We start from the raw sequence: 15,186 nt of genomic DNA, 5'->3' as shown, positions 1-15,186 counted from the left end.
CTTCAGGCTACCTACCTTTCGAGCAATTACAACAAGGCCTTGTAATTGGTTGGTTTGAGTGGAGGGCGTCCGTGGTATAGAGTCCCTCTCTAGACCCGTCTTTATTGTACCTACCTTTTGAGAACAAGCTTCAAACTGTCTTCTCCAGATTATACTTGAGTTAAATCAGGCACCATTGATTGGAAGAGCTCTCAGGATACTTAACTATTTTGTGTTTTCTTCTGTCCCTGAGTTCATAAGATGACACAACTGTAATTTGGGTATGTGATTTTCTCCTGTCGTAATATATACAGACTCAATATAACTTTGGGGTTCATTGCAAGTTAGGAGAAAATTTGATCCAGTAACTGCTCATCCCCAACTCCGCCTAGTTCCATAATTAGCAGGAGCACAAAGTATTGCATCATTATAATGTTTGGATCTCAGAATGAGGGCTAACGCACTAATAGTGTATATTTTCACCAGGTCCTATGTGTGCAGATCTAAAAACTACGCTTTGTGCCCACATTATTTGTGCCGGGTTTTACGTGCTGAAAATATGCTGTGCCCTGTTTGTACCCACATCTATGTACCTTGACAATATACATACAGTCAAATGTAGGCCTGGGCGGTAAATTCCGTTCCGTTCGCGGAATTTGCGGAATTTGGGTAATTTTGCGTTCCACGGAGAACGCGAAATTGCCCAAAAATCTGTGTTTCGCGACTTCGCGAAATTTTTTGCTTGTTCGCGTTCTCAATATGCGTGTTCGCGAGATATTTCACCCCGAGCACGCAAACAGCGATCGCGAACAGGAAAAAAGTATCGCGAACAAGCAATTCCGCGTGTTCGCGGAATTTCTGCCTGTTCGCGGAGATTTTTTACCGTTTCGCGGAGATTTGCGTAACGCGATTACGCAAATTCCGCCCACCCCTAGTCAAATGTAGAGTTTAGTATAAAAAATATACACTTATGTTACTTTCATGATAGCTTGCTAGTCAGTATTTTGGCTATGGAACATTTATAAGCTCATCCCCATGACGTGGATGTTCATCTATAAGATTGCACTACTGAATATTAAACATCGAAATATAATTGACAAATATCTAGGACTGTGTGTGTGCGTGTGTGTGTATATATATATATATATATATATATATATATATATATATATATATATATATATATATATATATATATATATATATATATATAACCTTCAAGGTTCATGTATGTGAACTTAGCTATAGAAAACCTATACTTATTTACCTTTCCATATTTCGATATTTTGCCCTTGATATTTCTATACCGTGGTATTATTTCTATGCCTTTGACATTTGGGGCACATCCATCGCTAAGGTACTTGACAACAGCTCTTCGCCAGGTGGAAGGCTAATTAATCAGTGATAGAGCTAAGGCAAAGAAATACACAACAGCACCAAATAAATAACACCTTCAAGAACCATAAATGCACCACCACTGGATTGCAGTTGGACAGGAACTCCGCTTCACAGCTAAGCCTGTGCTTTAGATTGCAGTTGGCGGAAAGTATATCACTATAGCAAAAGAACAAATCTGGGTATTTATGTACAAAATTTATTCATTAAAGCAAAGAGAGATGGCTTAAATAAACGATTTGTTCTGTATTTTTCAGCTTTTAGGGTCCTAAATGGAACAACCACTGCCACAAGCAATGTCCTGTCCCACAGAAGTGCAGGCGTGCCCGCCACCCACCCAGTGGAAGCAGTGGATGGGACATTTTAGACAAGTAAGGGCCAGCAGTGGTACATCCAGGGATGTACCAGGAAGGTGAAAAAGAGAGGGCTACCGACACAAGGGGGTCTTGTTTCTGGAGTATATCTCAGATTCGACAGTCCACCCGCCTATACGTTCGTTTCAATATTATCCTTTTTACTGTACTCCTGTGGACCTCAGTGGACCTGTTTCGAAGATAGTCGCTCGCCACAAGGTCTTGGATGGAAAAGACAGGTAGGTAGACGTCCTCTCCCTGTTCCAAAGTCATGTCTGCCATGTCCACTTTGGATGATGAGACAAGGTCCAATGAGTCTTAGGTTTGCAGATCCTCCAACAGTTATAAATAAAAAGTCAAAATTCTAGTTTTAAATATTTACTAAACAAAAAAAGCCATCTTTTCCACACAAAAAAAGGAACATTTGTGTAAAAAAATAACCAAAAGCATCTAAAAGAGTCTTGTAAACTTCTTAAAAACATAATCGCCAAGAAATAGCTCTTAGCTATTTTCCTTGAGGCATTTGTTCCTCTTCAATATATTGGCTGGTTCGTTGCCTTTGCGCACCACCCGGGACCAGTGCGCGCCCCTCGGCCCTGTTTGTAGTGACGTGACATGCAGGCTCAGCTGCACTTGCAGGACTTCACCACCATGTTGGACAACTGTTCCACCTTGGCAGTCCGTCCAAGATAGTAAACGATGGGGAGAGGTTCCAGTACTTGTGGGACGCAGCAGGGGGAGGCTGATGCCCCTGGATTATGCTGGTTGTACAAAGCCAGAACCTGAGGAGAGCAGAGATGAAATAGAAACAGGTTAGTGCTTTCTTGACTTCCATTAGGTAAAAACATTTAAGCCACCACCAATTCAAGTTTTAACTCGACACGAACAGTTCATCAATTCATAACACAGTGTCCTCAATTGTCCAATAACATGTGGATGAATAAATGCCAATGACTACTTTACCACTAAAATAAGTCTGAGTACACACTTAAGTCTGATCTTACATTTCCTTAGCAGTTTCTTAGATTCAGGAAGCAAAACGTGAATAGTGTGGCATCAGTTCAATTGAAATAAAAAACATATGTTTTTAAAATCAATTTTGTGATAAAAACATGCAAAATTGTTCATTTTAAAAAAGATACTGAGAATGTAGCAGTTCCTACGCCCCAGAAGCAGAAGTCAACAATGAAACAAGCATTTGCAATGCAATAGGTCTCGCATTTATAGGAGTTTGAGCTATTGGCATTGTAAATGACAATGCTTTTTATTTAAGTTTGGTTTTTTTAAAACATAAATTAAAGGCACTGTCATTTATAATGCCAATAGCTCAAACTCGTTTAACTGCGAGACCTATTGCATTGCAAATGCTTGTTTAACTAGGTTATTGTAACACCCGCTTTTTACAGGGCCAAAAAGCCGCGGAACCGTATGGCTGTGTTATCACTCTATTGTTATATATGTCTAATTTAAGGCGATAGATGCTTTATTTAGGTAAATGTTAGTATAATCTAAACAGTGCATGTATCCACTTATGAAAGCTAATCACGTGTAGTAAAGACCATGTGTCACTGTGCAGCACTTTACAAAAATAAAAAATACAATATTCCATCTGCAAGTGAAAAGCCAACACATTTTCCTTTAGATGTACTTTTCGATAGCAGGCAAACGGTGTTTTCTTTTTGAAGTCTTTTACCGCAGACTAAGAAAAGCATCTTACGTTCCCTAATATAAATAGTGTCTGGTAATTCCCTCATAAACAGGGCTGTAAAATATTTCAGAAAAAAACTTATTGTTTGTTCTTCGAGATCTCAAACCAGAGACCTGCCTTATCAGAGCAGAGAGAGTTATATGGTGCTAGCCCTAAGCCAGAGATAACAGACAAGTGGGGGAGGGTGGGGGGGGGGGGAGAGCGGGGCTTCGGTTTAAGCAAAGAGACACGGAGGTGCAGAGATGGCTGCACGGGAAGGCCTGCCCCTGGAGCGTGCTGGTGCCGGTGAGCCCTTCAAGCCTCAGTATGGGCCCCTGGGGCCCACACCTGAGCACGCCATTCATGCCTTCTGCACGAGTTGGGCCCCGAAGAAGGTTTGGTTGCGCTATAAGGGGCTTCTGCGGAAATATTGTACTGTAACTGGATTTATATAGCGCTTATTGCCTCTGACGAGGCGCTGAAGCACTTTGAGGCGTGTAACTCCGATTACTACTGCATTATAGAATTTATAAAGCGCTTTGTGCCACTAATGCGACTACGAAGAGCGCCACTGGCCTGGTAGGCATGAAGAGCCACCCTCCCCCATGTAATGCCAGCTGCTGCAACAGGGGGAGGGACGGACTCTGAGGAGAGAGAGCAGAGGAGGAAAGAGCAACAGAGAACCAGTCTGCCAAGTAGGTGCGAAAGTTAAAGTGAAAGTAATCATTTCGCGGGCGCTTTGATGTTCGCAGTGGCCGCGCGGCTCACTGAGAACATCAAAGCGCCCGCGAAATGTACACGCAGGCTGCCAACTGGTGCGCGCGCCCGGAGCACATGCACTGTAGTTGGGGGCCTCAAAAGCACTTGTTTGCACTTCCAAATCCCCGTTTTCTATAGCTCTCGCCAGAGCAGCGCTAAAGCGCTGGCTCAGGCGAGACCTAAAAAGGGACATAACCCATGAAATTGGTTCATTCTAAATACATAATCTCTGAAATTGGTTTATTCTAAAGACATAACCCATGAAATTGGTTAATTCTAAAGAAGGAGACAGAATTAGATTTACAGGTACTAAACTTCTTGTATTGCTAAACAAATCAACTTTGGCCCATATCTGCAATCTCCACATTATTTATTTTTTACGTCTGGTAAGAGACCACTTTAACTGTCTGCCAGAGACTATGGGGCATATTTACCAAGAAATGCCAATGTGCAGTGCTACGCCAAATTTAGCAACGCCGTGCTACAACATTTTTAAAACGCTGGGATGTGCTGTATTCACAAGAATACAGAACACCAGTGTTATTCCCCGAATGCGGATGCAAAAAAGCTGCCTAGCACCAGCGCAGGTGCCCTGCCGCCATGTTGCAAGGGTGAATGCCATGCAGGGGTGATTGTTTATGTGCAGGAAGGGACACCTTCCTGCACATAAACAATCAATGATGGCGATTTGCTCTTTCCATGTGTGCTGAATGCAGCACACATGGAAAGAGCAAAAAACTAGGAGAAATAGATAATATTTCCTTCTATCACCATTCTAAGACCAGGTATTACCTGGCATTCATTTTTGGTGCTTTCTCAGCCTTGTAAATCTGAGGCAGCGTCAAAAAGCAATGCGTGTTGGGGTGGAACGCCCACTTCAGTACCCATTGCATGCTCCTTTGCCTCAGAGGACAGCGGCGGAAAGGGGCATATTTACAATTAAGTGGCTTAGCACCACCTTGTAAAGATGTGAAATGGCGCTACGCCACTGGAGCGTTAAAAAAGTGATGCTCCGCTGGAGAACGAGGCTTGTAAATATGCCCCTTTGTCATCAATAAACAATACATAAAGAAGGAGCAAAAGGGCAACTCCCTTCGGCAGCTGTTTGGTGTAAGTGTTAATAATTTAGAATTGATAATGAGAATGCAGAATAAAAACGTGTTTAACTTGGCTGATGATATAAACTATAAAAAAATGAGGCACCTGTGGATATTCACACAGATTGTGCTCGCAGAAGATGGGCTGCAATGTGTATGTAAAGAGGTCTCTCTCGAGTCCACAGAAGGCAGATCTCTGTGATAGCTAATACATTGTACGAGCGTCAACTCTGCCACAATAAGTATTCAGATATGTCAGTATTATGTAGAATGAAAGAACAACACAATGTAGCCATATATGACATATATAAAATGTAATAAGAAGTGAGGAGACCAGGTCAGAAGTTTTATCTGACATATGTTGCCATGTTCCTGACTATAGGGGGAAAGGAGAGGATTTGTTTATGCACGTCAGCTGGCGACCAACAAAATATACAATTGTAGTAAAATGAAACTGATAAACTGGTGCCAGCAACACATCAGAAGTCATTGTGTTGTGTGAATGTGATGATCAGAGATAAGTACCAGTTGCATAGCAAGGATACCATGGGCCCTGGCGCAAGCAAGGAAAATGACCCAGTTGGCTGATGATGGGGTAGTTAAATAAAGCAATCACCAGGGTTCAATGGGCCCCTCAAGGCTCTGGGCCTTGGCATCACTGCAACTGCTGCACCAGTGGTAGCTAAACCCCTGATAAGAACTATGGTAACCAAGATGGCCGACCAAATTTCTTAATAGTAGTGCACTTTTATACCATAAAACAATGAAGCAAATGATTTGGATTGAAGAAATTTCTGCTGGCAATGGAAATACTCCCCAACAACCTTGAAATACTCCCAAAGGGATTTCAAAGACTTGTAAATATGTCCCTTAAAGCAATAATCGCTGCCAAAAATTAAATAAATGAAGCCAGAAAATGCAATAAGCCTGGCCAAGGGCGGCTGAAAATATGTTCACACTAAGGTGTCCAACATAGCCCCAGGTATCTGCCACTTTCGTCAGAAAAAAACTATTATTTGATTTTAAAGAGGTGCTAATCCATTCCCAAGAACCAACATAGCACCAGATTTGAGAAAATATGTGCTTAAATAAGTTGTCAATTTGGCCTCAAACGTGATATCAATCTTGAGACATATTGCTCACTGTCACTGCAAACCAGCTACAAAGCCAGCTCGAAAACACGTAGTCAAATTGGCTGCACAAATTTCAGTTTCGTCTTGAGACCTTTAAATGTAGTCTCTACGTATCTGGTGTCTCTGACTAATTATTAAAGTCTAGTCTGGCTGAAAGCAGCTAGCTAGCCTGAACCTTTGTGCGTGTGTCCTTTTGGAAAAGATGCTAACAAAGACATCATAACATGGGACTGCCATCCTCAGGAAGGGTTTCTCGAGATAAGGACTGGGGGGGCATATTATCAAGGATGGCGTTAAAAACTATCGCAGGTTTAGCGTCAGAAAACTGACGCTAAAGCGGAGAAAATGGGCTTGATAATATGCCATTGAGAATTCCAATAGAAGTCCATGTTCTGGTGTGAACATGGGCTTCTATGGGAATTCACAAGGGCATACTATCAAGCCCATTATCGCCACTTTAGGGGCAGTTTTCTGCCGCTAAACTGGCGATAATTTTAACGCCGTCCTTGATAATATGCCCCTGGGGTCTTCGCTGCCCAGAAGAAAATGTAAGCTGTTCACCGGGTTATTCCATTGGGTGAACTTCCATCATTCTTGTCACTTTCAAATCGGTATGTTATGAGAGTGATAGTCAGCAAATCAGCGTTTCTTTTTAGAGAGGAAGTGATCAACTTTTATGCTTCAGTTTTCCCCCCAGAATAGTAGGAGCCTTCTTAGGCCAATTGTGGGAGGTCTTTGGGCGACACGTTAAGAGAGACCATGGCCCCTACTTCCTGGCAGAAGGCGCCTGCCCTCTTTAAAGATCGCTGCCTGGCTGGTGGCGAGCTTCAAACCTACAGTGAAGCCGCCACCCAAGCAGCTCTACCGAAAATCCCGAGCTGACGTCATGTTGTTTTAGCCTCACTCAGCATTTTTTTTTCTTTTTCAAAAACAAACTCCCACTTTGTTTTTGGAAAATAAGTAATCAAATGCCTGAGTGCATGCAGTTTTTTTCCGTTGCGTGTGGGGTCAATAATTGATTTCTAGCTCAGTTTAAAGAAATCTGATGGCAGTCCCCAGACCATGCATACGTCTGGGTACTGTTACTATGTCCTGGTGGGCTTTTGGTGGACACACCAGCAGGTCACAGGTTTACGCCAGCAGAGTCAGCTAAGGCTGTGTCGGTGGAAACCCTATGATTCACCACCTCTAAAGGGGGACGGTAAATAATGAAATTGGTGGGGTGGACAGCGCCGTAGCTACAGATGGGGTGGGTCTTAGAGGGGACAGGCTGCCTCATTCTCGTCCCCTATACCATCTGTCCAAAATCCATCTAACCAGGTACTAAACCAACAGTCATCACTGTACCTGGTGGCACATAATGACGGTGTCATTTGTGAGACAAGATAAGAGGGGACACGAGAAGCCTGCAGAGATCTTTGTGTGCCCAGCATTTTTCAGGGGATAATATTGCCATAAGATAACTTTGGTGGTTAATGCATTTAATGGAGAGATCTGTTATTTGTGTAGTCACAGTTCGGACACATCTTAAATGTTTCTTAATAATGTTCCTGCGGCAAAGCACAACGTTTAACATGCAGATCATAGATTTGTATTTTATGTAGATCAGCCAGTGGGTTACTGCTTTTGTCACAGAGATCCTACTGTTACTTGTAGTTCAAGTTACACTCCTTCTAATACAGCATCAAAGAGCGGCATGCAAACTGCAGGGCATAGATTTAAATCCTTAATGGTTTTTTTTCTTTAGCTTTTCACTATTCTAAAGTTGATAGAAATGAGGGTAGTAAGTAATAAATTCTTAGCAGTATAGAATATTCTGCCATAACATCTCTAAAGGTGTATTTAATTCTGTCCAGTTTCCATTAATATTACAGATCCAGTGTGCTTCTGATGTGCCATCTATTGCAACTTTTGACAGACTTTCTGCATGAGAACCCTTTGATCCCTATAAAGTTATTTTACCTTACTATTCCAACTCTATACCACATGAAGTTGTCTTTAAATTATTATTTTTAACTATTAATGAGCACACACAAGCAGCTGTCTTTGAATGGGCGAAAGATCATCCAAGGAAGGCGACCTCTGTGTGTACATGCACAGGCAGCCATCTTTGAATTAGATTAAAGCCATATCAATGCACTACTACAAGAGCTAGCAAAGACCCATTTGCAGTGGCTGGAGTTGCCAGACCTTCATAGAATAAAAAACAAAAATATTAAAAAATAAATACTCATTTGAACAACAATCATGGGCACTCAAGAGGATAACTTTTTTTTTGCCAAAATGAATTTGAATTGTATGCACAAATGGGATGCCATTGTTCATGTGTGTGTGTGGGGGTATATATATATCTATCTATATATATATTCACTGAAAAAACCATAGGTTTCACACATGTTATAGTTAGCTGTACATTTCACTCGTAAAAAACCAATGAAATTCCATGTTATAGTTAGATCAGGTAACTATAACTTGCGCGACCGCAATCCACTGCTGATGACGTCACATATTACATCACTCATGACATGGTCAGTGACATCACTCATCACATCAATGATGACATCTCAAATGACACATTGTGGATTGCGGTCGCGCAAGTTATAGTTACCTGATCTAACTATAACGTGGAATTTCATTGTTTTTTTACGAGTGAAATGTACAGCTAACTATAACATGTGTGAAACCTATGGTTTTTTCAGTGAATTTGCAAGGTTTTTTAAATGCTAATTCCTAACTATAACGTGTGTGAAACCTATGGTTTTTTCAGTGAATTTGTACGGTTTTTTAATTGCTAAGTTATGTATTTATTTTTAATTTTTGCGCGCACGGTGCGCTCCGCGCACCGTGAGTGCGCTATGGGCACTCGGTGCGCTTCGCGCACCGAGCGCCCACGTTGCGCATTTCGTACCGTGCACGCCTCGCCATTTGTTACAAAATATCAATTGTTGTTTTCTCTCTTGGGGGTCCTTAGATTTATATATTAAATGTGATTGTTAATTCTTTTTTTTTATTATTTTTTTTTTACCGTACGCGTACGGTAAGCTTACCGTACGCGCACCCCGCGATTTTTTAAAAAAATTATTACATTTATTTTTCATACTTTTTGGTCCTTCGTGAACCCCCTGACGAACGCTAGGGGGTCTGCAACTCTCTTCGTTGCCCCCTTTTCATGTTATCAACCTTTATTTTTCAGTGCGAGAGACAGAAAATGTCGGCCGATACTTCCTGGTTTCGACCGATTCGAATGTTTACTTTGATCTAACAACCAATCAGAATCGCGCTCGCGCACGGCACCGTACGCGTACGGTAAGCTTACCGTAAGCGCACGGTAAGCGCACGGAGCGCGCTTACAGATATATATATTGATTTAAATGCTATTTTCTCAGGAACTACTGAACAGATTTACACCATACCTACAAAAGGCACATCCTTGACCTGCGGACTACCTCTCTGCCAAATTACAAGTAATTCTGTTCAGTCGTTCGGGCTGTAGCTGTGTCTAAAGGTCCTATGGATAAATGCATGGGGAAAACGCGTTTTGGGACCCACTTTTTTCTCAGCCCCCGCTTGACGAATCACCCCGAGACGTTCAGGGTAGGAGCGGAGCGTAGCGCCCCATTAGTTTTGAAAATTTCGCGAGGATTCGTCAACCGGTGCCAAAGTTATTCAAAATAGAATTTTCAGATTTCCTATGGAAACACAGTCCTTACTATAACTATCTACTGGCGACCGCCAGTAGATAATATGTATATATATATATATATATATATATATATATATATATATATATTACCTACTGGCGGTCGCCAGTAGGTAGTTATAGTTAGGACCCTGTTTCCATAGGAAATCCGCAACATTCTATTTGGAATAACTTTGGCGCCGGTCGACGAATCCTCGCAAAATTTTCAAAATAGGTGGGGCGCTACGCTCCGCTCCTACCCTGAAAGTCTCGGGGGGATTCGTCAAGCAGGGGCCGAGAAAAAAGGGGGGTCCCAAAACGCGTTTTCCCCATGCATTTTTCCATAGGACCTTTAGACACAGCTACAGCCCGAACGGCTGAACAGAATTACTTGAAATTTGGCAGAGAGGTAGCCATAAGGTCAAGGAAGTGCCTTTTGCAGGTCTGGTGTAAATCTGTTCAGTATTTCCTGAGAAAATAGCATTTAAATGCATATATATATGTGGGCGGAGCCTAACCACACATCTCATCCTGAGATCTGATTGGCTGTCAGCACTTCATCCAAGAAGTGTTGGCAGCCATCTTGGGACCAATATACATGATAGCACCTCATTAAAAAGCATTGCAGTTAATAGAAGGTTTTAAGACTTTAGTTACATTATAAATCATTTGTTGATGGTACCATACTCATTTTAGGAATTGTGGTATGCTCTAAGGTGATTTCACCATGTGAAAAAGCCTTCTGCTGGGATATCATGATTGAGAGAAAAATATTTTCTCATGCTTTTACCACAGAGGTTTGGAAGGTGATCTATAGGCTAAACTGAGAGCTTATTTTCTGTAAATTCACATTATCTTTCTCAGTCATGTGAGAATGAAGTCTGACATTCTCAGTAAAACATGTACATCCAACAAGGGCAGAGACTGTCAGTTGATTCCTTTGTGTTCTACTGCAGCTTCCCAGAGTGTTCCAAAGAACTACTAGAGCGCTAACAGTCCTACTTATGATAAACGTATGGCACACCTGAAGCCATCTTGCTTGGATTAAAGTGGTAACTCTTAAAACATTTAATTTAAAAAGGAACAAAATGAGGGGGTTCATTTTTCCATAAAAAGTATGATTAGTGCTGCAGAAAGAAAAATTAGGGCACATTTTGAGTAACTTCTCAAATCCTCTTCTATTTCATTAAAAAATTCTGACATGCAGACTGAAACATGCACTTTCAATACCAGCAGCAGTTTTCCCTGGTGAGCAGTAGCTTTACTACAGTGATCTAATAAACAAAAAGAGTGCTAACATTCTGAATTTATGGCAAATGTGTGACACATCTGAATGCCTTCTTGATGGAATCAAAGTAAAAAACTGAAAGTATTTCCTACTGAGGAGACTGCAGTAAATGAGGAAATTAGGAAACTTCATAACAAATAAGTCTCCCAAGATGGCCACCAGAGACAAAAGAGCCCAAATGTAGCCCAAATATCACCCAGATGTAGCCCAAGTATAGCCCAATGACAGAATGTCCCAGAATGTTCTTAAAAACAACTAGAGCGCTTACTGTCTTCATTATGACAAAAGTAAGGCACACCTGAAGCCATCTTGATTGGAATAAACTGGTAACACTTAAAACATTTAATTTAAAAAGGAACACAATGAGGAGGTTCATTTTGCCATAGAAATTATGATTAATGCTGAAGAAAGAAAATGAGGGCACATTTTGAGTGACTTCTCAAATCCTCTTCTATTTCATTAAAAAATTCTGACATGCAGACTGAAACATGCACTTTTAATACCAGGAGCAGACTTCCATGGTGCAGTAGTTTTACTACAGTGATCTAATGAGCAACTAGAGTGCTAACATTCAGAATTTATGGCAAATGTGTGACATATCTGAATACCTTCATGATGGAATCAAAGTAAAAAACTGAAAGCCTTTCCTACTGAGGAGACTGCAGTACATGAGGAAATTAGGAAACTTCATAACAAATAAATCTCCCAAGATGGCCACCGGAGCCAAAAAGCCCAAATGTAGCCCAAAATCTCCCAGATGTAGCCCAAATATAGCCCAATGACAGAAGTGTGCAAAACACTTATTATTTTGTGTTTTTGCAGTGTTATATAGTGCAGACTTGTCAGGTATTGGAGTGCTTTACATGAGCAGTGGTTACATCACACAAGAACAAATTCATTTTGGTTGTAGACATGGGGAGACTAAGTGATTTGACCAGAATCACAGAATGTCGAGCTGAAGCAGAAACTTCAACCTGGTTCCCCAGTTGCAAAGTCTGCAGTTCTGGAAGTAACACCACATCCTCTCCCCTAAGTGCACTATTTAATCAAGTGGTCAACTGGATAAAAAAACATAAAGATAACAAATAATTTAAAAGTGCTTTGTCGCTATTTGAAAACTCAGGAAATATGTCCTTATTTTAGTCTTTTAGAGCACTAACCATAATTTTGATGCCAATAAGACCCTCTCATATATGTAATTTCTAAAGGAAATGCTCTAGGTATTACAGTTTTGATTACATCAAGATGATGTCAGGCGTTCCACACTTTTGTAATAAATATAGAATGTTAGCAATCTAGTTGTTCTTTAGGATACTGTTGAGAGGCAGAGGCCAGGGGCACGGACTCTGAAAATTGAAGGCAGGTAGGAGGGTGCAAAGGCAACAATTTAACCACACTGAGTAGGCAGGAAGGGCCGTGGAAGCACAACAGACTATGGAGGGCAGTGGAAAGGGAGGCAGGGGCAACAAACCAACAATACAGGACTTGCAAGAGAGGCTGTTGGAGGGAAGATCTATTACGGGTCAAGGAAGCTAGGGGCGGTCCCCAGATCCACGGGAGCCACCACAGAACTGAGCAGGAGAGTGAGTCAGGGACAAAAGGGGCACCTTAATTTGAGCCGGGGTGCCTAGGAACGCTTGCTCCAAAATGAAGAAAACAGACATATGAGACATGGAATTGGAGGCAGAATACAATGGCAGTTTAATGAGAAGATGCAACTTCAAAGAAACCACAGAATAGAGACATAAAGTACAACATACAGAATCCAGATAATCATACAGCTGTCATAATATTCTCTGTATCTCAATTAATGTACTGACAGAGAGAGAGAAAAAACACATCTATAAATGCATCATGAGAAACAAGTTACACCAAGGAAAATGTTACCTAGGAACACTCACGTTTACTCTTAGAGCAAGCATTCCTGCAATTACAATACAAAATCTTTTAAATGCAAAAGTAAAGAGAACAATGGTTAAACATAACATGACATTTCATATAGGTAAAATAGAATAAGATACTTCAAGCAAAGCAGAGCAAGACATTTTAAGCAAAGGAAGACAAGAGCTCCCAGCTCTTGGGGAAAACCTGCACTGCCTGTTAACCTACATACAGACGGCGAGGTAGTCCGTCGATATCTGTGGGTGCTCCCTTTTTATATCATTTTGTGGGCTCCTTTGCACGCTACATCTACCTACGTATGCTACCCAAAAGCTTCGTCTGCAGATTTTACCAGACATTTCGTCATTTACCCACTTAATGCTGACAATGGACTGGGTGAAAAGGTCAGTCTCTCTGGCCAATCGCTTATCGTAAGTTCCATAGAGCAAGCAGAAAATAATGGGTATTGTACGGGAATTCAATATATTCATGTATAAAATCTCCTCAGTTCTCCTAACTTGACGCTCTGCGGTTGCCACTTCCTTAAAAGCGGGAAACCTGCCCAGGAAGCAAGTACCAGTCCAGGATGCAGCCTACTGTATGTCGACAGCTTCAGGGGGATGTTGAACTTTGATACTGAGCACGGAGCACTCGGGTAGGGTGGGGGCTACTAGTTTGGATCAGAAGGCCTCGCAGACCTGCCTTCAGACTGCTATACACTAAAATTGCAGAGCTATGGTCAATTTAACAAAGAGGCCTACATATTGAACAGAAGGGCCTACACAGGGGTTTTATGCTGGCTGAGTGGTAAGGATGTCTCAGGATAATTATATAGCAACACAGGACCCGCTGGTCAATTTAATACGGCCTACAAATGCAGCTGGCAGGGCAAGGACAAGGGTCTCATACTTCAGGTGTGGACAGAACGGGCCAGGGGCCCCCTGTGATACAAATTCTACCCTCCTTCAAGTCTGTGGCAATGTAATAGACCATTGTGGGCAGAAGGAAGAGGCAATGGTAGTACAACCATACATGCCAACAGACCCGATTCAGCCAGGAAACGTCCAATGTTTTTAAGCTCAAATGGGCTTTATTTGATCTGTCTCCTGTCTACAATATCCTCTTTTTCAATGTAACTCAAAGGGGAAAATCAATACCCCAGTTTTTTTTCAAAATCTCCCTCTTACCAAGTTCAAAATGTTCGCAAGTATGGTACATTGGATCATGGAAGGAAATGGGATAGGGACATGGACTTGGATAACAGAGGACAGGAGGGACATGGAGAGGTGCACCAAACTGACCCTGCAGGGCAGGCATCAGGGTTTGCAGCAGCACAATACACCACACAGGGCATGCAGGACGGGAGTGCAGCACAACAATCCATAGAAAGCAAGAGGGAGGGGACAGGACCATGCACATGGACAACAGAGAACAGAGGGGCAAGAGGCAATGGTAGCTAGCTGACCATAATGGACAGACAGGAGAGAAAGCTGCAATATAAAAGACCATAAAGGGCAGGAGGGACGGATCAGAGGCATTACAATGGAACAGACAAGCCAGGAGGGAGGGAGTAGGGCTGGGGGCAAGGGGGCAGGGCAGGAGCCGCAAGATAGCCATGGAGGTCAGGCAGGATGGGCACTAGAAGCAAGACACACCATGAAGAGCAACAGTGAGAATGTGATGGCATACCCACAGACCATGGAGGGAAGGTGGGCGGGGGTCAGGGGCAGCTAACTGACCACACAGGGAAGGTGGGAGGGGCCATGGCAGCACAGAAGACCATGCATGGCAAGTGGGAGGGTTAGTGGCAGCACAATGGCTATGATGGGCAAGAAGGAGGGTGGAGGGGCATGCACAAAGGGCGATGGAGGATAGAAGGAAGGGTCAGGACCTGTGCACAGACAAGAAAGTTCAGGGGAAGGGACCTCACAACAG

The 15,186-nt window shown here is 42.2% G+C and overlaps 1 protein-coding gene across 1 annotated transcript in view; it reads right to left on the bottom strand.

Moving 5' to 3' along the window:
- Positions 1-1,557: 1,557 nt before the first annotated feature.
- TGFB1 (transforming growth factor beta 1) overlaps positions 1,558-15,186 on the bottom strand; it is a 127,693-nt gene continuing 114,064 nt past the window's right edge. Inside the window, exon 7 of the mRNA XM_085625280.1 lies at positions 1,558-2,509. Within this exon, the coding sequence (XP_085481406.1) occupies positions 2,351-2,509 (159 nt within the window). The 3' untranslated portion in view covers positions 1,558-2,350. The remainder of the gene's footprint in view (positions 2,510-15,186) is intronic.

This window comes from Triturus cristatus, chromosome 9 (assembly GCF_964204655.1).
Source record: "Triturus cristatus chromosome 9, aTriCri1.1, whole genome shotgun sequence".
NCBI lineage: Eukaryota > Metazoa > Chordata > Amphibia > Caudata > Salamandridae > Triturus > Triturus cristatus.
Note: the sequence above shows the minus strand (reverse complement) of the source record. Positions and strands in the feature narration are given on the sequence as shown.